Source organism: Aquarana catesbeiana, linkage group LG05 (genome assembly GCF_042186555.1).
Source record: "Aquarana catesbeiana isolate 2022-GZ linkage group LG05, ASM4218655v1, whole genome shotgun sequence".
NCBI classification, from domain to species: Eukaryota; Metazoa; Chordata; class Amphibia; order Anura; family Ranidae; genus Aquarana; species Aquarana catesbeiana.
Window position 1 is genome coordinate 312,242,725 of NC_133328.1, and position 27,491 is coordinate 312,270,215.

At 41.7% G+C, this 27,491-nt stretch overlaps 1 protein-coding gene across 1 annotated transcript in view; it reads left to right on the top strand.

Annotated features, from left to right (window-relative positions):
- The window catches only part of SRD5A1 (steroid 5 alpha-reductase 1), a 78,233-nt gene extending 50,957 nt beyond the window's left edge, over positions 1–27,276 (top strand). The window contains exon 5 of the mRNA XM_073630840.1: positions 23,570–27,276. Coding sequence (XP_073486941.1) covers positions 23,570–23,636 — 67 coding nt within the window. The 3' untranslated portion in view covers positions 23,637–27,276. The remainder of the gene's footprint in view (positions 1–23,569) is intronic.
- The last annotated feature ends 215 nt before the right edge of the window (positions 27,277–27,491 follow it).

Sequence of the window (27,491 nt, forward strand, 5' to 3'; positions counted from 1 at the left end):
GTACACCTTTCACAGCCTGCCACTTATATATGGCTGTAGTCCTGGCCAGAGACAACATCCAAATTCTTCCTCTGCACTATTAACAGGCAAGCTTGCAAGAAAGAGCACTCTGGCTCCCGAAATCTGCCCATCCTTTTCAGAGCTCAGTGGAAAGATATACAGACATCCCTCTGACAGATTAATCCTAGGCAGCTCCCACACCTCACAGAGCCATGATCTTTGGGGGCACATCCCCTCTTTCTCCCCTGTCCCCAACAGAAGAGAAGTGGGAGTAAAGGTTACACATTGGTGGTAGTTTTCGACTACAATGGAAAATATAAGAAAGTGGGAAAACATAACTAAGGCCCATATTGAGGGCAGACAAACACCTTGGGAGTATACTACCAGAGAAACCCAAATTCATATATAGAAGAGCACCTACAATACACAACTGCATAGTGAAGAACATTATAGTCCCACCATGTGAAAGGGCAGTCATGTTTGTTTTTTTTTTATGCCTGGGGTAGGTGCTATGGCTGTACCAAAGTGAGGAATAATGTAAAAAGGAAGAAAGTTCTTTTAGTCCAGAGTGACTGGGAGAGAATATTCTATTAGAGATTGTATTACATGTCATACACAAGGAGTTGTATTGTATACAATGTCCATGTGGGCTTCAGTATATCGGGCATACAAAAAGAAAATGAGAAAAACGTATTCAAGAACATGCATACAATATATCTGTATGGTACAAGGAAAGTACCATAGCCCATAACAAGGATCAAAAGGGCCTTACTTTTTGGGGATAAAATTTTTAAAAGGCATTGGGGAGATAGTAATAAAATTGGGGTACTTGGCCAGAATCCAAGTGGATTTTTGAATTGCAAACCCTGGTGCCAAGGGGGTTAAACACTGAAATTGTGTGTGTAATTTATATTATGTGTGTGTAATTTATGTAATTTATATTTATATATTATATATATATATATATATATATATATATATATATATATAAAATCTATATCAGTATGTTGTGTGTTTTTTTTTTTTTGTCCTATAATCAAAGAGATGTTGGTGGATTACAGATATTGGCCAAGATAAAAGGTTGACCCTCCTAACACACAGTGATAGCTCTGCTTCCAAAAAGTGAAGCAAAATAAATTTAAAATTTGGCCTTTTTTAGGCCAAAGAAACAAACAAAAATAAGGCCTGGACAGGTTCACACTACTGCATTCAGGTGCAACTTTAGTCACATGGAATTGCATGACAAAGGAAATCGAATCACATTGTTTTCAATGGTGCCCATTCACATCGCAGTGACTCAGCAGCACAGGTAATTTCTTTTCATACATCATGGGACACAGATCCATAGTAATTACTATGTGGGTTATAGGCCACCTTTAGGTGATGGACACTGGCACGCCCTAAATTAAGAAGTGCACTCCCTATATAACCCCTCCCACTACTGGGAGTAGTCAGTTTTTTTCGCCAGTGTCTAAGGTGTTGGTCACGAGTAAAGATGTGCTGTGCTGTGCTGAGCTCCACTGGAACAATCCTTGCTGGGGCTAGCCATGCTGACAGATCCATTCAGAGTGGCTTTCTAGGCCAGGTTGAATGGTACCCGGGCCTCGTATCCGAAGAAACAAGGTTTTTGCTTGCGAATGCTTCTCTTTCTAGAGAGCTGGACCCTGGGATTTCAGTACTTTTAGTGGTAAGGCCAATAAAGTTTTACTGGCAGGGTGCTGTTGCAGGTCCAGGATTGTGGGATACCTCGAGGTTCCCCTGTTCCTGAAGGTTTTACAGAGCCCACCATGAAGGGTGAAGATTGGGTCTGATGGTTTACCACAGATAACCCTGCGGCGGGAAAAGGTAAGTAGAGATTTTGAAATTTTTATGAAAAGTCTACTTTAAGTGTATAATGTTGTCATGTCATGTCTGTGTCACCACTGGGGGCTGTATTGAGCACTCACCGCCTCATGCTGGAAACAGCACTGTGTCAGAAGCGAACACTTCCTCCTCCTCCGGCAAAGCAGCAGATCCTTTGGTAAGAAGGGGTAACTTGTCCTCCTGTCGGTAGCCCCTGCGCTGGGATTCCCCCCTCGGGGGGATTAAAGGCCCGGATTCAAATAAAAAAAAAAAAAAAACGCTGTTTCCCCCCGCAGGACTGGCTCAGGATTCCAGTGAAACCTATAGACCACCGCTCGCGCGGGAAACCTGTCCTTTTGAAAAGGAGGGTGGAGCCGTAAACAGCGCAGGGGGCGGGGCTAACGGCGTCGGCATTCTCCGACGCCAGGAACACGTGGAGGAAGGTTTTTTTTAAAAAAAGCACACTGTGTGTTGCTGCGGGCTGTGGAGGGACACAAGAGCAAAGAGGTGACATTACTTCAGGTTGGTGACACAGGTTTTTCCTTTGACACATTATTACTATTGCTTCAGGCTGGGCATTAAAAGCAGCATTTTTATTGCTGGACTATAGCCTAGCAGTGTATGCATTCTTTTGGTAGTGCTTCTGCTTTTTGCGTTAGGCTATGAGTGGTAGTGGTTTGATTATTTTACAAACAACCTAAATCCATGCCCAAAAGAATGTCATCCTCCTCTAAGAGTGATGCGGTCGGTCAGAATGAGCCGTCAGGGGAGACTGGTGTTGCAGCAGCGCTGGACACTTCAGTCCCTGTATATAAATCACACAGGAGGTTTTTTCTTCTACCATTTCTAGTGGAAAAAGAAGATTGATGCTATGATCACTTCCCATAGTGGATTCAATCATAGCAGATCCCCATCCAGTGCTCAGGACCCTCATTTTGAGGTACAAGAGGCAGGGGATCAGGATGGTCTTCCAAAAGACCTGGAAGATACTAATATATCCTCTTCTGAGGATCCTAGTATGGAGGGAATAATCTCACAAGACAGTTTGCTGGTACACTCCCTCACTAGATTGGTTCGTTCAACCTTTTTTTGCTACCTGTAGTGCAGTCTAGTGATGAGTCTCACCTCTGGTTTGGGATCACTAAAACTTTCCCCATCTGGGGATGCTTTTCCTAGCCATTCATGGCTAAAAAAGCTCATATATTCGAAATGGGAACATCCGGATAAGCTGTTTTTTTCCTCTCCTATGGAGGAAGAATTCTATAAGAGGGAGGTTCCAGCAATTAATGCTGCAATCATCTCAGTGAATAAAAATCTCACTTGTCCGATAGACAATGCGCAAATGATAAAGGACCCAACAGTTAAAAAGTTGGAACTCCTGTGTCAGAAAAGGTCTCCTCCGCTGGTAATATCAATCATTTGGCGTACAGTACCGAGGTCCACCAGCAGGTGTCTCCTGGCAGTTTGGAGCTGTAAGAAGAGCTTTTTCCTGCTGGTATTCTGTCACCTTTGGGCTGCAATACTGGCATCCACCAGCGGAGGAATCCTGGCAGTATGGAGCAGGTGTTCCCCTCTGCAGACAGGTGTCACCTGACCTTAATTAGCAGCTGCAGTATAAATACCCGGCAAGTGCACACTCATGTTGCCCTGGTATTGTCCTTGAGCCCTGACCTGCATCTTGTTACTCTGATCCTGATTCCTGAACCTGTAGCCTGGTTCCTGGAACCTGTTGATCCCGTTTCCTGTCTGTTACCTGAACCCTGGACCCTGAGCCTTGTACCTGACCCGTCCCTCCTGTGATCCATCCATCCTCTCTTGTCCTGTTTGTTTCCCTTCCCAGCTACTGATCTCCTGTTTATGACTCTGGCCTGGCTTGACTACGATTCTGGTACTCCCTTTTGCTACATATGCTGGTTTGGTTTGTTCACTCTGTATTGGTGGTGTGTTCACATGTATATGCATTTACCTTAATAAACTTACTTTCACCTATTTATGTCTGGTTCACTCTGTTGCAGTCCACACAGTTCTGGTCTTATCTGGTATATGACATCCTGTTTAAAGAACAACATGTCTCTGGCAGGTTCAGTAGCGCAGCCGATTCTTACGGCAATTGGGGTATCTCAGTCCATAAAAGGATCAGTTGCAAAGATACTTAAGAGCAGGCCCAACAATGGGCTGGCGTATCAGATGCACTGTTTTATGGTGGATTCGATGAAAAATTCTATCATTTAAGCCTCACAGCTTATGCTGGGACTAGTACGTACACAGAGTCCTGTGGCTGAAAAATTGGTCAGCCGAAAGCACCATGTAAAAACTCCTAGCTAGTTTCCCTTTTCATGGTAAACGGTTATTGGAGACGATCTGGATAAATATATCCAAAGGATTTTTAATGGGAAAAGTTCTTTTTTGCCAGTAAAGAAGTTCAAACATTTCTTATTTTAGCGTGCTTCCTCTCCAGTACCAGGAGCATCTGCGCTTAGACAGTCTTGACGGCTTCCACCATTAAGACCAAGAGGTAGACCTCAGGGGCAGTCCCAGGGCCAGAAGAGGTCTTGGGGCAGGTAGCCTGCAAAGCAAAAATGCTAAGGCCTCCTTATGAAGGAGAGCCTCCGCTCGCTCGGGTGGAGGGAAGGCTTCTGCAATTTCCGAATCTGGCAAGAACAATGTCAGGACAGTGGGGGGGCTTCCTCAGTTTCTCTAGGTTTTCCGGAGGAAAGAAAGTCTCTTTTTAGCTCTGGATCATCTTTTATCTCAAGAGGTGATATCAGAGGTTCCCTTAGAGGAACAGAGTTCAGGGATTTACGGTTCCAAAACCAAACTAGGAGGTAAGACCCATTTTAGATCTCAAAGATCTGAACCGGCACTTAAATAACTGGTCCTTTCGCATGGAGTAAATCCGCTCATCATTTCCCGCTCATCAGAAATTTCTACGCTTTGAAGTAGAATATCGCATTTTCAGTTTGCGGCTCTGCCATTTGGTCTAGCCACTGCTCCACGGGTATTCACAAAATTTCCTGACACCTCCCTTAGTCAGGTTAACGGCCCAGGACATAAGTCCCAGCCTATTTAGATGATCTGCTTTTAGTAGATCAATCCAGTCTCTGGCCTAAATCAAAGAATCTCTGCTGTAAGCTGCCTGGAATGCCTAGGTTGGATACTCAACCTAGAAAAATCCTCCTTAAAACCATCAAGGAGATTACAGTACTTGGGGCTAGTCATAAATACCATAAAAAGAAGGTATTCCTGCCCCAGGCAAGAATCGGTTCCATTAAAGAACTGATTCAACTTGTCAAAGCAAAGAGAAATCCTTCCATTCAGATGTGCATGAAATTGTCAGGGAAAATGGTGGCCTCCTTCAAGGCCGTTCCTTATGCACAGTTTAATTCAAGACTGCTACAAAACGCTATTCTGTCGGTCTGGAACAAGAAGGTTCAGGCTTTGGTCTTTTCCAGTGCTCTCATCCACCAAGGTGTGTCTGAGCCTCATTTGGTGGTTAATATCAGCAACCTCCAAAAGGGGAAATTCTTTTGTTACCAGTATCTTGGAAATTGATACACCGGATGCCAGCCTTCAAAGTTGGCAAGCAGTCCTGGAAGAAGCTTCTGTCCAGGGGAAATCGTCCAAGGACCAGAAAGGACCCTGTCCGTCAACGTTCTAGAAATTAGGGCAGTACATCTGGCCCTGGAATTCCGGACGCTCAGGCTACAGAATTGTCCTGTCAGGATTCAATCCAACAATGCCACAGCTGTGGCTTAGATCATTCACAAGGGGGCACGAGAAGTCGTGCAGTCCAAAAAGAAGTGAATCATGTTCTAGCTTGGGCAGAAAGCAACATACCTTTTCTATCAGCAATGTCCATTCCAGGGATAGAGAATTGGCAGGCGGACTATTAAGTCGCCAACTATTGTTTCCGGGAGAATGGTTCCTTCACCCCGACATTTTCCTCTCGATATGTCAAGAATGGGGTATTCCAGACGTAGATCTGTTCGCGTCCAGATTAACAACAAAATCGACAACTTTGTGTTTAGGACGAAGGATCCGCTAGCGTGCGGAACAGATGCCTTGGTCTTCACATAGGATCAGTTTTCACTGAACTATGTGTTCCTCCAGTTCGCCTTCGCCGCAGGATCCAGCAGGAACGAAAGGAGGTGATTCTGGTGGCCCTAGCGTGGCGCAGAGATCATAAAGATGGCAGTAGAAGTCCCTTGGACCCTGCCATTATGGCCAGACCTTCTAGCTCAAGGTCCGGTATTCCATCCTACCTTACAAACGCTAAATTTAGCTGTTTTGATATTGAAACCCACATTCTAAAGGATCATGGGTTATCTCCTTCAGTAGTGTCTACTTTGATTAATGCTAGAAAGCCGGCCTCCAGAGTCAGTTACTTTAGAATCTGGAAGGCACATATTTTTTGGTATGGATCCAGGGGTTGGCACCCCAGGAAGTATGTCATAGGTAGGATTCTTTAATTCCTGCATATGTTATTAGAAATGAGCCTGGCCCTGAGTACGATCAAGGGCCAGGTCTGGGCCTTATCAATATTTTTTCAACGGCCTCTTGCTTCTCACTCACTCTGCATACTTTTATTCAGGGGGTAACAAGAATTAATCCCCCTGTCAGGGCACCTCTAAATGCTTGGGATTTGAATTTTAGTCTTGTCGGGTTTACAGAATCAGCCTTTTCAACCTTTACGGAAAATTCCCTTAGTTCTTTTAAAGAAAAATAGTCTTTTTTGGTTGCCATATCTTCTGGCAAGAAGAATATCGGAATTGGCGGCTCTGTCTTGTAAAGAGCCATATTTTTAATCATGCATAAGGATGAGGTGGTATTGCGGCCTCATCTTAAATTTCTACCGAAAGTGATGACCGGTTCTCATTTGAACCAAGATATTATTCTGCCTTTTTTCCCAGAGTCTCGATCTAAGGAAAAGAAGGCACTACATTCCCTTGATGTATTAAGAGCAGTTAAGGCCTATTTATAGGTAACCGCTCAGATTCGCAAAAACAGATAATTTGTTTGTGCTGCCAGAAGGTCCTAAAGGAGGACAAGCAGCATCGAAATCTACCATTTCCAAATGGATTAGTCAAGTGATTGGTCAATCTAATGGTCTGAGGAAGAAAGTTCCTCCTTTTCATGTTAAAACACATTCCAACAGGGCTGTTAGTGCCTCATGGGCGGTGCCTCATGGGCGGTGCATCACCAGGCCTCTATGGCTCAGATCTGCAAGGCTGCAACTTGGTCTTCAGTCCATACATTTACCAGATTCTATCAAACCGATGTAAAATCATGAGGATATTGCCTTTGGGCATAATGTACTGCAGGCTGCAGTATAAGTCCTCTGGCGTCTTAATGCCCTACCTTTTATTGTGTCTCCCTCCCTTCAGTTGCCATTGCTATGGGACATCCCACATAGTAATTACTATGGCTCTGTGTCCCCTGATGTATGAAAAGAAAACAGGATTTTTAAAACAGCTTACCTGTAAAATCCTTTTCTTTGAGGTACATCAGGGGACACAGAGGTCCCTCCCTTCTTGGTATACACGTGTATTGCTTGGCTACAAAACTGAATACTCCCAGTAGTGGGAGGGGTTATATAGGGAGTGCACTTCTTAATTTAGGGCATGCCAGTGCCCATCACCTAAAGGTGGCCTATAACCCACATAGTAATTACTATGGCTCTGTGTCCCCTGATGTACCTCAAAGAAAAGGATTTTACAGGTAAGCTGTTTTAAATATCCTGTTTTGGGGAAAAGTTCTTCCTGTACTACTTGGGTGCAACTCCTGTGCAATCTTGGCTGCATTGAATAATCAAGCTTATCAAAGTTTCCTCCAAGTTGCATCCAAGTAGCACTAGCACTACATACATAGTCACACTAAAAGTGTTTTTAAAATTGGATTGCAATCATGTAAACCTAGCAATAGCCCCAATATATTCACTACTCAAATGGTAATTTTCTGTTTAAACACTTCAGCCCCGGAAGGTTTTAACCCCTCCCTGACCAGAGCACTTTTTACAATTCGGCACTGCGCTGCTTTAACTGGTAATTGCGCGGTCATGAAATGCTGTACCCAAGCTAAATTTGTGTCTTTCCCCCCCCCCCCCACATAGAGCTTTCTTTTGGTGGTATTTGATCATCATTTTTGCGATATAAATGAAAAAAGACCGAAAATTTCAAAGAAAAAATATATTTTCTACTTTTTGTTATAAAAAAAATTCAATAAACTCAATTTTAGTCATACATTTAGGCCAAAAAATGTATTCAGCCACATGTCTCGGGTAAAAAAAAAAAAAATCTCAGTAAGCTTATTTAGGGGTTTGCACAAAAGTTATAGCATCTACAAACCAGGGTACATTTTCTGGAATTTACACAGCTTTTAGTTTATGACTGCCTATCTCATTTCTTGAGGTGCTAAAACGGCAGGGCAGTACAAAACCCCTCCCAAATTACCCCATTTTGGAAAGTAGACACCCCAACGAATTTGCTGAGAGGAATGTTGAGCACAGTGAATAATTTTATTTTTTTTTTTTGTCAAAAGTGATTGAAAAATGACAAAAAAAATAAATAAAAAATGTACACAAAGTTGTCACTGAAATGATATATTGCTCAAACATGCCATGGGCATATGTGAAATTACAACCCAAAATACATTCTGCTGCTTCTCCTGAGTATGGGGATACCACATGTGTGGGATTTTTTGGCAGTCTAGCGCAGTGTTTCTCAACTCCAGTCCTCAAGGCACCCCAACAGGTCATGTTTTCAGGATTTCCCTCAGATGAAACAGCTGTGGTAATTACCAAGGCAGTGAAACTGATGAAATCACCTGTGCAAAATAATGGAAAGCCTGAAAACATGACTTGTTGGGGCGCCTTGAGGACTGGAGTTGAGAAACACTGGTCTAGCGTACAGGACCTCAAACACCAATCACCGTCTTCAGGCTTTCTAAGGGCCTAAATTCTTGATTTCGCTCCTCACTACCTATCAGTTTCCAAGGCCATGAAATGCCCAGACAGCATAAGCCCTCCCCCAAATGACCCCATTTTGGAAAGTAGATGCCCCAAGCTAGGCATGTTAAGTATTTTGCAGATCTCACTTTTTGTCACAAAGTTTTGAAAATTAAAAAAAAAAAAAAAAAATTTCCTTATTTCTTTCTTCATCTTCAAAAACAAATGAGAGCTGCAAAATACTCACAATGCCTCTTAGCAAATACCTTGGGGTGTCTGCTTTCCAAAATGGGGTCATTTTTTTGGGGGGGGGTTGTGCTATCTGGACATTTCAGGGCCTCTGTAACTGTGATGGGTAGTGGGAAGTGAAATCACCATTTTACACCCTTAGAAATCCTGAAGGCGGTGATTGGTTTTCGGGGTCCTGTATGCGGCTAAGCTCCCAAAAAGTCCTACACATGTGGTATCTTCGTACTCAGGAGGAGCAGCAGAATGTATTTTGGGGTGTAATTTCATATATGCCCATGGCATGTTTGAGCAATATATCATTTCGTGACAACTTTCTGAAAAAAAAAAAAATAATGTATTGTCATTTTTCCGAAACTCGTGGCAAAATATAAAATATTCCATGGACTCAACATGCCCATCAGCAAATAGCTTCGGGTATCTACTTTACAAAAAGGGGTCATTTGGGGTGGTTTTGACCTGTCCTGGTATTTTATGCACAACATTAGAAGCTTATGTCACGCATCACCCACTCTTCTAACCACTTGAAGAAAAAGCCCTTTCTGACACTTTTTGTTTACATGAAAAAATACTTTACTTTTGCTTGAAAATTACTTTGAACCCCAAACATTATATATTTTTTTTAAAGCAAATGCCCTACAGATTAAAATTTTGGGTGTTGCCATTTTTTTCACACATTATTATTATTATTATTTGCGCAGCGATTTTTGAAACGCAATTTTTTTTGAAAAAAACACTTTTTTGAATTTTAATGCACTAAAACACACTATATTGCCCAAATGTTTGGTAAAATATAAAAGATGATCTTATGCCGAGTAGATAGATACCAAACACGACATGCTTTAAAATTGCACACAACCGTGCAGCTGCAACAAACTACATACATGTTTAAAAGCTTTTACAGGTTACCACTTTAGATTTACAGAGGAGGTCTGCTGCTAAAATTACTGCCCTTGATCTGACGTTCGCGGTGATGCCTCACATGCATGGTGCAATTGCAGTTTACATATGACACAAGCCCGACGGTAAAAAATATATTCCTAAGCATGGGGCAAATCGCCCCTCCACCCCTGCCCCCATGCTTCGGCATACATGCTCTTCTTTGTTTTTTTGTTTTTAACTAGTGGTGAAATCGCCTTCTACAGTGCTGTAGTCGCTGATTTATGTATCGTGAGAGCAAACGCTGTTGCTGTCAAGATAAATCGGTGCTGCAGCTGAATGGCGTACCTGAAAATAAAATAATGGTTAACAATAAAACACCGTAAACAGTAATGTAAAAATAATTACATACCTGAAAAGCAAACTTGATAAAACATAGTAACAATAAAACATTGCAGTTAAAAATACAGTAAAACAGAGCAGAACAATAGAGAGAACAATAGAGAGAGAGAATAGAGAATAAAACGACAACTATTTTTGGCTTTTATATTTTTTGGGGTTTTTTGTTTTTTCAACTTTTTTTTTTTTTTTCATAACTAACAGTTCCAGGTCTGGGTCTCTAAAAATGAGATGGCATCTTTGGAGACCCTGTGAAAATGTGTCCTAGTCTGTGCAGTGCTCTACCCTACGCTAATACTCCATTAGTGTGTGGTAGTGTTCGAAACATTCACCGAAGCAGAGACCAGGTTGGTCAGGACAGGAGGGACAACAATAGCGGGTGTCACGCCTAAATCCACGCTTGCTACAGACACGACATGTTCTTTGGGGTGATCAATTGGTAGGGGTACCAGGGAGGACATATGGAAAATGCCTACCATGCAGCCGGCTCACTGCATTTACATTGGGAAGTTGGGCCACAGCACCGTCTGGAAACAAAAGGGCTGTGATGATCTCTTCCAGGAATTTAAGGAAGCATCCAGTTCGTCCTGAAGCTTTGTATAGCACATAAGCTTTCAGCAGAGCCAATTGGAATAAGTATACTGGCACTTTTTTTTATACCAGTATCTGGGATTACGGGCAATTAAGTGCGGCGCCATCAACCGGTCGTTGAGGTCCACCCCTCCCATATTAAGGTTGTATTCGCGGACATAGAGGGGTTTCTCCACAACACCAGTCACGGTTTGTATTTGGACCGTCCTGTCTGCGTGAAGGGAGGACAGAATGAAAACATTCTTATTATCCCTCCACTTCACAGCAAGCAAATTATTACATCTCAAGCAGGCTCTCTCCCCCAGCCAAAGATGGGAATCTACAAGCGGCTGGGGTAAGCCTCGGCAATTAGATCGCACGGTGCTACATGCGCCAATTCCATGATCAAACAAATTACTAAAAAGTGGCACACTTGTGTAATAATTGTCCACATACAAGTGGTACCCCTTTCTGAATAAGGGTGACACCAAGTCCCACACAATCTTACCAGCACTCCCTATGTAGTCTGGGCAGTTCTCTGGCTCTACGTAACTATCTCTTTCCTCGTAAACCATAAAACTATATGTATAGCCTGTTGCCCTGTCACAGAGCTTATACATCTTGACCCCATATCTGGCACGCTTGCTGGGAAGATACTGTTTGGGGGGCTGAATTTTGTAGAGCCAATTGTATTCAGGGTCACCCCGAGGATGACAGAGTTCATGGTCATTGAAATGCATGAACCGCAAGATCTGCTTGTATCGTGTCCTGGTCATGCAAGCAGAGAACATGGGCATATGGTGAATTAGGTCAGTGGACCAATATGACCGCAACTCACTTTTTTTTTTTAGTTATGCCCATGAGGAGGGATAGGCCCAGGAAGGTCTTAAACTCGGAGACCGTGATAGGTCTCCAATCTCTGGCAAGGGTCAACTGAGGATTAGCGGCGATGAATTGACCAGCATACAAATTGCTTTGATCCACAATAGATCTATAGAGGTCTTCCGTAAAAAAAAAAAAAAAAAACATCGAATAAAAATCAAGTGACGTAAAATCAACTGTTTCCACCTGAATTCCAGGTTGGCCAGTGAATGGGAGAAGTACGGGTGCTGCAGAAGTGGTGGGCTCCCAATTCGGATTGGCAAATGCAGCAGGAGGGGCACTATGAGCCCGAAGGGGCCTGTCTTTGTCTTCTTGGTGGCAGCGGGACACTAGTTGTGCTAGCCACCTCAACAGCTTGAACTGCACTTATGGGGCTCGCCATGTCACCATGTGATACTGCAGTGCTGGTTTGACTACAACCAAGATGTACTAGGCCGCTGGTGCTTGCCAGTTCACCAGAAGGATGAGCGGCACTAGTACTGGCTCTCTGCTCCATACGAGAGCCCTGTGGTTCTTGCACCTCAACAGCAGCAGAACGGGGTCGGGTACACCTGACCTTGGCAGGAACCACTACTCCGTCGTCAGAGCTATCTGTCAGGGTGCCGCTGCTATCTACAGGATCGTATTCTGAGCCTGAATCTGACAGATGGGTGACTTCCTCTTCACTCTCATCTGTCACGCTCAGAAACATGTAGGCCTTTTCACTAGTGTACCTTCCATTGGACATTTTGGCCTCTAAATTTACTGGTACAACTAGTGAGACTCACAGGAAAAAAAAGAGCACCTGACTGTCAGCGACTGCTTCAAACGCTACCAAAAAAAAAAAACGTATGCCGCGTACACACGAGCGGACTTCTCGCCGGACCAAAGACCGAAGGACTTTTCGACAGAGTTCTGACGGAGTTCCAACGAAACTGACTTGCCTACACACGATCACACCAAAGTCCGATCATTTCGTACGTGATGAGGTACGACCAGACTAGAATAAGGAAGTTCATAGCCAGTAGCCAATAGCTGCCCTTGCGTTGTTCTTGGTCCGTCAGACTAGCATACAGACGAACGGATTTTTCGATAGGAATCGAGTCCGTCGGAAAGATTTTGAAACTTGTTCTATTTCTAAGGTCCGTCAGATTTTTTTAGACAGAAAAGGTCCGATGAAGCCCACACACGATCGAATTGTCCGACGGATTCGTTCCGTCGGACCTTTGCTGCCAAAAAGTCCGGTCATGTGTACGCGTCATGAGCGTTCGTAGGGATCAGGCCTGACGCAGTTATGTGTTTTGTAAGTGACAGTGATCGATTGATGCTGGGCTGGGCGGAGGGGCAAAAAGCAAATGCTAGCAGGTATCTGGGCTGATCCTGCTAACACTGCGTTTTTGAGAACCCTAAACTACTGGGGAGGGTAGTATAGATCTGATCAGATATTGATCCATTCAGACACTATACTACTAAGGGAGGTGTATGGTGTGTGTGTGTGTGAGGGTGTTAGCGCTACTGGCACCAATCTGACACTGCCTGGGGCGATGCAGACCCTAACTGACGCTAAAACCTAACTGATACCACCCGCCGGGTGATCAGGGGGTTACACCTTTTATTTAGGTAATAAATTGCGGGTACCCTGATGCTATAAAAAAATAACTAACTAACCAGCGTCACCCATAACACTAATATGGTGATCACTGTTGACAGGGTGTGATCAAGGGGTTAAACCTTTATTAGGGGGGTACCCTAAAGCTACCTGGGTCTACCACTAACTGCCCTAACGCTGATTAGTGTCACAAATGACACCAGTACAGTAATAAGTGAAAAATCTGAAAACTGCACTGGGTGAAACTGACAGGGAGTGAAGGGGTTAACTGGGGGGTGATCAGGGGGTGACAATTGTACCTACGTGCACTGGTTTTAGTGTAGTGTTGGTGCAACTTACTATGAGATGTTCTTTCTTCTCTCTCTGGAACGAAAAGCGTTCCACAAGGGGAGATGACATCACTTCCCCTGCCTGTGTTTACAGGCTTTCATGCGCCAGAACCAATCTGTAGGTCCAGGCCATAAATCATTGGTCTGGACCTGAAGATTGATAGGTTCCAAAACCAATCCAGTGGTTGCAAGCATGGCGGGGGCGCACGGGCGCGCCCCCTGGCAGTGAGAGCGCGCCCCATACAGCTACAGGATTTCGCACAGCGGTGCCATTGTGCTGTGGTAAATGTATGCGACAGTCGGCAAGTGGTTAAAACCATTGTAAATGCTATGACATTAGAAACAAATTATTCCTTTTTTCCTAAATTGTACAGTCCCATGAGTTAGGAATCCAGTATGTATGTATATAACTGTATGTACAGTTGTGCCCATAAGTTTACATACCCTGGCAGAATTTATGATTTCTTGGTCATTTTTCAGAGACTATGAATGATAACACAAGCTTTTCTTTCACGCATGGTTATTGTTTGGCAGAAGCCATTTATTATCAATCCACTGTGTTCACTCTTTTTAAATCATAATGGCAACAAACTACCCAATTGACCGTGATCAAAAGTTTACATAACCCAGTTCTTAACCACCTCAATACAGTGCACTTTCACCCCCTTCCTGCCCAAGCAATTTTTCAGCTTTCAGTGCTGTCACACTTTGAATGAGAATTGCGCAGTCATGCAACACTGTACTCATATGAAATAAAAATCTTTTTTTTTTTCTCACAAATAGAGCTTTCTTTTGGTGATATTTGATCATCCCTGCGGTTTTTATTTCTTATAAACAAAAGAAGAGCGACAAGTTTAAAAAAAAAAAAAAAACACAATATTTTTTACTTTTTGCTATATTAAATATCCAATTTTTTTTTTTTTTTTAAACATATGTTTCCTCAGTTTAGACCGATATGTATTCTTCTTCTTCTACATATTTTTGTTAAAAAAAAAAAAAAAAAAATCGCAACAAGCTTATATTGATTTGGTTTGCGCAAAATTGTACTAGTTTGGAAAACCGCGCTAGAGAGCCTGAATAAAGAACAGAAAGATAGCTGCACTAATAAAACACCAATATCCGTGTGAAATAATCCAAAAAATTTGTGAAAAAGTGCGCTTACAATCTGTATGCACAAGTGATAAATACAGTAAAAATATATATGTAAAAATAAATTGAAAAATAAAGTGATAAATCAAACTTGTATGAAACAAGGTCTAAAGAAATTGTTTTAAAATTAAAAATTAAAAAAAAAAAAGAGGAAAACAAAATAAAAAATATCTGGTACAATATTAATTGATATGTGAAGTGTGCACTGATGTGCCAAACACTCATATGGAAAATGAAAAACACAACCATTAAAGATCAATCAAGATTAAATGTGACACTAATAAAGATATCTGTAAATGGTGAAATGGTGAATTAATATTTTCCTAAAAAATTAGTGACCATAGTCCATAAAGTGAAACTATGAAGAGAAAGTTCATCAGCATAAGGAAACCCTATCCAAATTCCATCCGACCATCATCCGTATGATTGAAGAAGGGAAAGAAGGATGAATAGACGTGATTCCCACTTGCAGTGAATCAAAAAAGAAAATGATAAAGGTGGACCCTTACCCTCGATGGTGAACCTCCTAATAGTGAGGTCTTACGAGCATGCAGATTTCGCTCTCTGCAGGGACCGTGTGAAGATAGCGTCCACAACAGCTGATACTTTCAGCGTCTCCTGTCCGGACGGATCCAAGTCTCGTGTCTGGAGGGGGCAGAAGTACTCGCTGGTAGGTTTTGAGCCCGAAGTGCAGAGAGAGACCTCCCCTACGGCTCCCACTCTCGGACCTCAGATTCACATTCACATTCACCACTCTTCTAAGCAAGTGATGCTAAAATCCAGCTGCTGCCTGCACGGTTTAATTGTCTGCCATCACCAATGAAGCATTGGAGTTGTTTACTGCTGCACCAAGTCACTTTTACTGAACCATAATATTGTTTTTATAACTGTGAGCACCCCCTGTTGGCGCTGGACACCTTACTGCACGTTGCACATTTACTATGATCACTTTGGACATTCATTGTAACATTGTACCATTTGGCTCTATTCGCCTTAATGCTATGTATTTTTTAGCAATATATTTAGCTGCATGAATCACGGTTGATTTAATCATAACATTGCTTGTATACAATTTTGAGCACTTAGTATTGGCACTGGACATTTGTATTCCTTTTGTCACATATATCGTGTAATTATTGGGACATTCACTGCCACATTGCACTTTTCATTATAATTTATTTTGGATATAATTCGTTTGGACATTTTCTCACTGCACACACTTATGCTGATATTTAATGTATAGTCTCATTTAGGACCATTTAGGGGGGCCTGACTTCTTAATTTTTATATGCATATATTGTCAGTACATTTTATTGTGTTTGAGACCACCGTCGTATGCTTTAGTGAGGGCAAGGGATAAGTCCCCCACCTTAGGATACTGAGTAGGCCTGCACTTATCTATTAGAGTCCTTTTTAGGATTAGCGCAGCACCATTCCCACCTATCAGCTTTTCAGAGGAATACCATCTACCAGAAAACTGCTTAATCTGCTCAAATTTGGCATCAGCTTAAACCTCAGTGAGGTCAACAAGGTGGAAGAAATGATACTGAATTTTCTAGCAGCATCAAAGTAAATGACAACCATGGCTAATTTTTTGGGTTGTTGATATGTCTGTAGTTTCATTCAGTAGTGAAAAGTGACAGCATACAAGTTTTTGACACAACACCTCTTTTTGAATTTGGCAATGACTTTTTTAATTAGCATGGATCTTTTGGTATGCTTACAACTGAGGGATTTTGCAATTTTGGATTCCAACTGGCTGAAACTAGTCATCCATGCTATCAGTAAGATCATCTAGAAAAAAAGTGGTCATATTATTTTATTTATTTATTTTTTTGTGCAATAAACTATTTTTTAACTCCGTTAAACAAGTTCTTCTTTTATGAGCCAACACTGCTGCATCTGGTGTTTTTTAGCAAACTTAACAATTGCAGAGTTTGCTTGCCTAGCTGCAGCAATAGACTTGTGCTTGAAACTTGCAGCATGACTACGAACATCATGAACTCCACCATATGCTATACTGAACAATTTTTTTGCACCACAGACCCTTTTGCATTTTGTTTGGATTCAGCACCTCATGTTTACCAGTATTTGAGCTGTACATCTGTTAGCCATAAGCCTGAGGCCTCATGCATCCTGGATGTTGTAAAAAGGTCAGGAGCGCTAGCTGCAGAAAGCTGTAGCTATAGAGTTTTGCAGTAGCGTTCTTTACTACTTTAGTTTTGCTAAAAAAAAAAAAAATACTCCCATAAATGCATACTGTATGTCTCAAAAACATTGATAAATGCAGAATAGCCACATTTCTTTTCAGCGTTTTTAAGCTTTTATCAGAGTTGGAGTGTTTTTACATCTGAAAAACTCCTCTTACAACCCACTAGTTCTGGGGGGTTTTTCCAGCCAGAAAACACCCCTGCCAAAAACTGCTGATAACACCCTATGTGTGCATGGACACATAGGTTAACATGCTGGGGAGTTTACTGGCTGCAAAAAAAAAAAAAAAAAACTGAAGCCAAAAACCGCACCTGTGAAAAAGAACAAATGCCTTAATTGTATTTTTTTGGCAGGAAGAAGTGTCCCTTCCACTTCAAAAGTGGAACTGCAGGCAGTATAACCTGCAACACTCTGCCAGACCTTGGTTGTGTTACTAACACCAACTCCTAAATGTGTCAAATGTTAAACTGGAATCATAACCATTTAAAATTTTTATTCACTTCAGTGACTTACTGGGAAACCTATGGCCAAACCAAGCCTCTTACATTACACCCACTTCTACTGTAACCTACAGCCACAACAGACCCCTGTGAAATGGGACAACTTCTTCATGTTACCTACAACACCATACCCGACTAAACTAGCTATGGCCAAATCAGCCCTCCTCAATTTCAAAAACATCTAGGTAGAACCTTCCTACAACCAACACCAGGCCCTTTAAATATCTCCCAATTACTGCTGCAACTTAGAGAATCCCTCAGGCCTTAAATGCTTTTGGTTCAAGCTATCAGCAATGGGTAGGTCTTTATATTCTATGAGAATGTTCTATATATTCACAAAATTTGCCAGGCTTGTACTGTTCCTAAAGAGCTTCTAAAGGCTGAAGCTTTATTACCTTCATGCATGCATGAAGGTTAAAAAAAAACCCTTCTGTGTGCAATTGTGGTATGCGGGCAGGGGGTTTATCGGTATCTAGAAGCCCCCTTTAACAAGGGGAATAATGATAGATTGCTACCTAAAGTATAAAAATAGGGACCATATCCCAAAATATTGGAGAAAAAAATGGAGGAATGTGCCCCAAGGATTTTATGGGCAGGGGATGGTACCAGTAGAAATGTAGAAGAGATAGTAAACCATATCTGAAAAAGTAGCAACTTTTTTTTTTACAAACATGTTACATTTAAAATCTTGGTAGTAAAAGCAAGACCAAAATATGGTTGAATTACAACATATATACAGCTGACATCTGAGGCATACGAGAGGTCTCACAATAAGAGGCCAGATCGTTCATATGAGTTACAGGAAGCCCAACATGTTACGCAATAATTTGTTGCGTTCCTTCTTCACGGGTAATTAAAAGGTAAGCTGTATTATCTAATGAAAATATAAATGAGTAAAAATTGTAATATATATGAGCTTATTATTGTAAAGAGGAGATAGCATGGAAAAGAATTACAGGGTCAAAATTTATAGAGAATACTCACAGAAAAAAAATTGAGCCATGCATGCGTGTTAGAAACCACTTTTGTGCAGGGATCCACGTCACCCCAAGATTCCAAGATCCGTATTAGTACCATGTCATGTTGCAAATGATAGAGGGTTGGTTCAGTTCCTCAAATTATGCAGAGTAAAGGAAGATGTTGTGAGCTAATGACGGGGATAGGGTGGGAAAAAAAAGGGGAAATCGGTGGTGCAGGAAGCGCAGCTGTTGCCTGCGAAATCCACAAGGATCGGGTAAAACCAGCAGGGAAGAGATCCCCTTAACCAGGGATCTCAAACTGGTGGCCCTCCAGCTGTTGTGAAACTTCAAGTCCCATCATGCCTCTGCCTGTAGGAGTCATGCTTGTAACTGTCAGGCTTGCAATGCCTCATGGAAATTGTAGTTCTGCAACAGCTGGAGGGCCGCCAGTTTGAGGCCCCTGCCCTAAACAATGGAGATCGTATAAACATTAATTATTTTAGGAAATCTCCTACAATATACAAACACTTTCTCTGCAAGTGTATATCTTGCAGAGAAAGAAAGGGGAGGATATTCCTAGCTGATGTGCTCCAAATAAAATAAATAGTATAAACATAAATAAAATTATTTATCTCCATTGTTTAGGGGATCTCTTCCCTGCTGGTTTTACCCGATCCTTTTGGATTTCTCAGGCAACAGCTGCGCTTCCTGCACCACCCATTTCCCCTTTTTTCCCACCCTATCCCCGTCATTAGCACACAACATCTTCCTTTACTCTGCATAATTTGAAGAATTTAACCAACCCTCTATCATTTGCAACATGACGTGGTACTAATACGGATGTTGGAATCTTGGGGTGACGTGGATCCCTGCACAAAAGTGGTTTCTAACACTCATGCATGGCTCAATTTTTTTTCTGTGAGTATTCGCTATAATCTATAAATTTTGATCGGCCCTGTAATTCTTTTCCATGCTATCTCCTTTTTCCAATAATATGCTCATACATTATTTTACATTTTATTTTTACTCATTTATCTTTACATTAGATGATACAGCTTACCTTTTAATTATCCCTGAAGAAGGAATGCAACAAATTATAACATGTTGGGCTTCCTGTTACTCTTATAAATGATTTGGCCTCTTATTGTGAGACCTCTCGTATGCCTCAGATGTCATCTGTATATATGTTGTAATTCAACCATATTTTGGTCTTGCTTTTACTATCAAGATTTTATATGTAATATGTTTGTAAAATAAAATTTTGCTACTTTTTTCATATTTGGTTTACTATCTCTTCTACTTTTCTACTGGTACATCCCCTGCCCATACAATCCCTGGGGTACATTCCTCCATTTTTTTTTCTCCTATAACAAGGGGGGGCCCCCAGATCCCAGCCCCCCCCAAGTGAATCCGGCCCATCCCTATGTGAATGAGTATGGGCTACATGGTACATTCACCAAAAAAAGTGTCAAAGTAATAAACACAAGAGTCAATCACGCCGTCCACCCATCCAAAAAAAATCAAAAATGCTCCGCCCCCTGGGAAGCCTCCCGCCGAATGCCTGCTTTGCACTTTGACATTTCTTATATAGGTACCAATTCACCAAAAAAAGTGTCAAAAAGTAATAAACACAAGAGACGAGTTTTTGACAATTCCTTTATTAAAAAATAAAAATTGGTGTCCCTCGATGTAAATCCATTGTTAATCACACCGACCCAAAAAACAAACAAAACACTCCGCCTCCTGGGAGGCCTCCCACCGAATGCCTGCTCTGCACTTTGACATGTCTTATATAGGTAAGGGGCGGGACCACCTGCCTACATCACCCAGTGGCACTGCCTCTTCTGACGTCACAGACTGGTGCATGCTGGGTCTGTGATGTCAGAACGGGCGGGGCCACCGCTCTTACCTATGTAAGAAATGTCAAAGTGCACAGCAGGCATTTGGCAGGAGGCCTCCCAGGAGGAGGAGCATTTTTTTTTTCTTCGGATGGGTGGGCGGCATGATTGACTCTTGTGTTTTATTACTTTTTGACACTTTTTTGGTGAATGGGTACCCCATACTCAATGACATGGGGTTGTATCTAGCAGCCTCCTTGTTTAAGTGGGCTTCCAGATTCTGATAAGCCCCCCCGTCTGCAGACTCCGACAACCACAGCCCAGGGTTGTCGGGAAGAGGCCTTGTTGCCATCAACATGGGGACAAGGTGCTTTGGGGCAGGGGGTAGAGCCCACCTTTCATGTTGAGGGCAAGTGGATTCGTTATGGAATTCATTTAGTTTGGTTTCTGAATTAGTTTAGTTTTGTTTTAGTTTCAAAAACGTAAGGAAAGTCTAGCATATTAGTTTGTGTCCTCCCCCTGCCTCAAAGTACCCCCCCCCCCATGTTGAGGGCATGTGGCCTGGTATAGTTCAGGAGGAGGGAGAGCATCCCCCCACCCTTTTCTGACATGCCCGGATAAGGGTTTGGTATGGATTTTGGGGGGGACCTCACGCAGTCTTTTTAAAATTTTGGCTTTCATAATCCATACCAGATCTGAAGGACCTGGTATGGACTGGGGGGGGGCCACGCTGGTTGTTTTTGTTTTTTTTAAAACATCTTTTTATTGCCGGCATTGTTTTCTTTACATTCACCTGTCATGGGAAAGTCAGCAGGCAGATGAGTCATGGTCGTTAACGACATGGGCTGCCGGCTTCTCGGCCCGCAGCTTAACAACCAGCTGTTTCTTCACACAGAATTCTAATCATTCTGAAAAGTTGGAATTCGTTAATTAGTTTTCTTTAATAATTTTCTACCAAATTCAAAATGAAACTAAATTAATTCCGATATCAAACTAAACAAATTCCATAATGAAATTTAAATTAGTAAAATAACTAATCTATCCAAAACTAAACACATTTTTCCGTTCTGTACATGTTTAGATACAAACATTTTTGCTCAAAGAATCATGCTGTGTACACGCCAAATCTTTACACAGCTATCTGCATGTTGGAGCATTTAGCAAGGTGTTTTCAGTCTTTAATCCTCCAGTGTTTGTGATCTGTGCCTGATTTAGCCTAGGTTCACAGCGCTGGTTCCCGCATTGCATCTCTCCCGCAGGCAGTTCACGCTCCCTTCTGCGAACCACTGTGGGTGTCATTACATTGTTAATGACACTCCCAGATCGGTTCACAGAGCGCAGTGCAAATTGTGAACTCGCACAGGAATCGGATCGCATAGGTGAGAACACCCATGCGATCCAATTTCAGTGCGGGGAAAAGTCCCTGCACTTTTTTTTTTCCTGCGAATCTATACACTGTATGGCTAAACTTGCATCTCACAGACATCGCATGTGATCGGCACCACAGGTGCGGATGCGAATCGCATACAATGTCTGTAATCGCAGTAGTGTGAACCTGGGCTTAGCCTAATTTTACTTTTCTTAGCCCACAGAAGCTGGCATGGTTTCCTGCTGCTGTCTGGGGTTTTAGGCCAGGTACACAGTGGTGCTTGCTGTTTGGGTACAGCGCTATGGTACACACATTTTTCCATTGGTTCTAGGTGTACTTCCGTTGACTTTTATTAGACCGTCCATTTTCTGACTGCGCATCAAAGATGCAACATGCAGGACTTTGATACACTTTCATGGAAACGCTTGCACGGTCTAATAGAAGTCAATGGGAGCACACCTAAAACCGTGTGTAAAATGAGATACTGTCGCACTGTACTCAAACTGCAGTGCACGGGTGTGAACCCTTATTCAAGGTTTAGTGTGTTGTGTATGAATTCATGGACTTTTGCACACCATTAATGTACAGATTAATTATCTGAATTGTTCTGTGCTTAGAGCGGTGTTCCGCCCCAAAAAAAAAAAATTAAAAGCCAGCAGCTACACGTACTGCAGCTGCTGGCTTTTAACAATAGGACACTTACCTGTCCTGCAGTCCAGCGATGTCGGCACCGCAGCTGATGTTTCCATCAGCTGTCGGGTGCTGCCGCCGCCATTGCTTCACGCCGGGAACCCTACTCATGGGCGAGGCCCCGCTCTTTTCGCCTACTGGCCTGGCAACAGAAGGAGGAGGGAGCCCTGCTGTGATGTCACGGGCCTGACTCCCGGAAGTGGGAACAGGATACCTGTCTCCCCTGAGAGGAGACAAGACAAATGAGTGGAAGTTCCACTTTTGGGTGGAACTCCGCTTTAAATAAACCTGACTATTCACATTTTGACCTCCTTATTAACACAAAACTAGTGCCCACCTCAGGTCTTCAGGCTCAGATGCTGCAACCACCACATCTTTCACCAGCAATGGCAACAGCCGTTCTATCATCGTCATTCAAATCCTGCATCATACCCCATGCTGTTTAGTAGAATTGAACTGCTTAATTTTGTCTGCATATAATAAATTGAAGCCACAGGACTTGCTATTTGTATTAGTGATCAGGTGTCTAATACAGTAGCCGCTGAGTGTGTATATTGTATATTCTCTCTTTTTTGTAATCTATTGATATCCTAGCCCCGGTTCACACAGGGGTGGCACGACTTGCAGGTCGCCTCACCGAGGCGACCTGCACACGACTGCCACGGCGACTTGCAAAACGACTTCTGTATAGAAGTCTATGCAAGTCGCCCCCAAAGTAGTACAGGAACCTTTTTCTAAGTCGGAGCGACTTGCGTCACTCCTATTAGAACGGTTCCATTGTACAGAACGGGAGGCGACTTGTCAGGGGCGACTTGTCACAAGTCGCCCCTGTGTGAACCGGGGCTAAGGCGCTCTGCTTTCCTCCCACCATCCACAAAGTAACATTCTGCTGTGTTTTCTTGTACAAATGTGGCTTTAGTTGAGACAATAGACTGTGAGCTCTAGATTTGAAGTAAGTTTTAAATTAACAAAAAAAAAAATTACAATTTTCTTTATCTCCTATGAGCCATGACAAATGCATCATGGTGCAAGCTGAGTAGTACCATGCTAGCTGTTGTGTTTCTTGTATGTTGTGTGTATTGTACGTTGTGCTCTGTTTATCATCCAGTGGCTTTTTTTTGTTTTTGGTTTTTTTTTTATTATTACTTAAGCTCGCTTGTTTTTGTGTCTTTCAGATGGTATCTTGAGAAATTTGACAACTATCCCAAATCGCGAAAAATCCTGGTACCGTTTGTGTATTAAACCGGGTGCAGCAGGAAGTTTATGATGAGACTGTACCATTTACCTGGATTTTAAACTTGTTATGGACATTTTGTTTTTCACATTTTGAAAATTTGTCTTCCTCTTTTTTGAAAAGTTTGCATTTATAACAGAAATTGACTGCATTCTTATGGCGTTTTTATCCTCTGAATAATTTTGCTTTGGTGCTATGGAGTTTTGTTTCAGATAATCTGAAATTTCTTTACCTCATTACTCCACTTCATGTACTTTACAAGTTTTATTACTTGATCTGTTTACAGGTGAATAACGTTTCTGTTTAAAAGGAAAAAAAAAAAAAAAGTCTTAGGGATTATGTTCGCTCTCTTTTTATCTTCTGTGTACACAAGCTACAACCGATGCACAGGTTACGAATTTTAATCTGCAACAAAGAACATAAGACACTAGAAAATTTTTGAAAATAAAATGATAAACACTGCCCTCTAGAGCAGGAATTTCAAAACTGTAGTTTTTTTTCTCTTAACTGATTGGACCTTGGCATCTTCAGTAATGAGCACATGGTGAAAGGGTTAATAACTTTTTTTTTTCTTTTCAATGGCTGGAGAGTAGTTTGTGTTTTAATATTTTCATAATGTAACATGTTTTTGCTAATACTCATCATGGCTAAAGCAGCATAACATTTAAAATGGATCTAGCATCATGTGTATGTCTTTGTGATCAGAGCATGCATGCCAGGTAATGTCATTGTGACACTTTAGGTATTTAGTGCCTTTTATGGAGCTCATGGTACTCCACTTGTCAATGCCTACATCTAAGCCAGCCTTGTTCAACCATCATCCAGAGTCAGTATCCACTTCAACTGAGATGCTTGCATGGAGATGACAAAATCCTAGTGTCTGTTCACTTCTTGGCTGTGTTCACATGTCTGACCCTGATCAGTCCCTGCTTCAGCCTCTTAGCTTGTGATTAGTTATAAGGTTACAGTGTTGCAGTCTGATCACTGGGGGTGGGGTGACTGAGGAAATGTCTCTTCCTCCTCGCAGAAGACCATGACACATCTCAGCCTGGACAAAGTCACTGACGAGCTCAAGAACAGGTTTTTTTTTTTTTTTAAATAATGCAAGCTACGGCTTTTCTGAAAAAATTGATACTACTGTATATTGTGACATCATTAGTCAGTATGGGATATGATCATTGAAAAGAACATCAATCTCTAGTTTTTATGTACACTTCGGAAGTACCTCTACTGAAGTTTCTAACGTGTTCTTCACTTGCAGTGGGTATATAAAAGAATCACCCCCCCCCTTGAAAAAAAAAAAAAAATTTTGTTGCTTTGCTGCCTGAAGTGAAGAAAGACATGGGGGGTGATTTACTAAGAAGAAGGGACTGCACCAGTTCATACATAAATTGGAGCGCTGGAAAAGTAATTAATTGAACATACAAACAGGTGCACTTTGATGCGCAAATGGTGATAGAAAATACCCGCATTTGTAAACTGCAATTGGTGCTAGGGTAACTGTTGTTTTCTCATTGATAATAGCGCACGCCCAATACAATTGGTTAATTGGTTAATTTCATCTAATTGCATGTGTCTTGTTAGGCAATTAGTAGGTGTTCTCAGTTAATTAACCTTTTTGATGCTAATCTCATCCCTATCACTTCTAATATCTTTGAAGTGTGTTTTTTTTTTCACCCAAAACTTTCAGTACATTACAAAGAACAGAGAAGTGTTTCTAAACCCAATAAATTTATATTTTCAGATCTTGATCTTTAAAGGTGATCATACACTGCAATCAGTGAGATCTTAAATAAATTAGATTTAGTGCAAGAACCTGTTTGAATCCCTATAATTTGAGTTAATTGTTCAAGTGCGTCTTCCTATTTGCCATTTTGCCTAAGTATCGAGTTGTACAGGGATTGGCCAATCAGAGTGCATAGTGCATGACCATCGTAAGTGCCACATTTGAAATGTAGATATGCCATGACCCACTTGTATTTTCCAAACTATTTTTCTTGGGCATTATACAAGGCACATGAGAAACCACCTTTTCTTAAAGACATGCTAGAGTGATCAGGAATCTTCAGACTACGGCTCTTCAGCTGTTGTGGATCTACACATCCCATGAGGCATTGTAAAACTCTGACATTCACAGATGTGACTAGGCATGGTGGGAATTTTAGTTCCTGAACAACTGGACTGACCCCGTCACAGACCATTATTATGGCTCCAGAATTGGGAGTGTGGCATCTACCCAACTTCTCTCTGCTGGTGGACACAAGAATCTATCTACACACACTGAAGCAGGAAGCAATATACATTGGCCCAGAAGTGAATCTGTACACAAGAAGTAGGTGTGTGTTTTGAGGCCAAATGATTTAGACATACACACATGACCCACGCAAAACACCACCCCATGTAAAAATAAATAATCACACAGGTCACCACAGGTACATACCTATGCGCATCCAGCAGCTTGCTCATCTCACATACAAAGCGGTCATGCATCTAGATGCATTTGGCTGACCTAGCTCACAAAGCAGATGCAGATTTCCAGGACTGGACTAACAAATGTTTATAGTGAAAGGCAACTGGTGTTTTCTATTAAACAAGGTCTAAATGGGCCATTGACATGCATCACAGTTGAACTTAGGAATGTGGCTTTGCAAAGTTAAACTAAATTAAATCCTTTCTTATTTTTGCTCGGGGATAGAGTGTAGAGGGGTTAGAAGTCTTGTCAGTTTTTGGGGATGTCTGCACCCCTGATAGGGTAAAGATACCTTCCAAATTTTGCCATTTTCGCCTTCAAAATTATTCACTTCCCATCACATAACAAACTGGAAGTCAGGGTAGAACTCTACCAATGTCTTGTTACCAATGTAGGCATCTTGGACTCTGGGGTTTATTTACTAAAGGCAAATCCACTTTGCACTACAAGTGCACTTGGTGGAGATCCAAGGGGGCCCTGCAAGGAAAATAATAATAAAAAAAAAAAAAACAGCATCTTTGCTTCTACATGATTGGATGATAAAATCACCAGAGCTTTCCCTCAGATTTACAGAGTGTACACTTGTATTGCAGAGTGGATTTACCTTTAATAAACCCCAAAATACCTAATAATTTGGGTTGTACACAACAAAGTGCTAGAGTGCAATTTGCCAATTAGGGACACTAGTTAGATTGACCTGTGTGTCCCCAAGGCAAGGACATTGGCTACGTGACAGGAAGTGAAGCCAGTTTTCAGAAAAGGGACAGTAAGCCCAACCAAAAAAAAAAAAAAAAAAAAGACAAGCAGGGGTTTTAACACTCACTTGCTTTCCATCAAATGCCCACAATTAGAATAGGATTGTCTTCAGCTAGATTTTAGCTCAGTGCGCTAAATCGGTGGTTCTCAACCCTGTCCTCAAGTACCCCCAACAGGCCATGTTTGCAGGTTTGCCTTCATCTTGCACAGGTGCTTTAAATCAGAGTCAATGGCTTGGTATTTTGGACAGCTATTTTAGCCAAGATAAATTCCCAAAACATGTCCTGGTGGGGGTACTTGAGTAATGGAAAATTACAAGCGCGCCACCAATGAATATATATCGTGATACAATGTATACAACAGCTTTATCCACGTGATTTACCACTATTTTTGTGAAAAAATAAATTAAAAAAATTGTGATATATTGTTGTACCTAGTGTTTATAGATCACAAATAAAAGAGCAACTAAGTTACTCTATATACTAGTAACCTAATACCAACATATTTAAATGAAATCCTTTTCAGAATTGTGAAATAATTATGTGCCTTTTAGAACTAGTGTTATTGTGAAAAAAGAAATTATGTTGATCTATGTGCTCAGCAATCTAATTGCTCCCACTTCACACACCAATTAAAT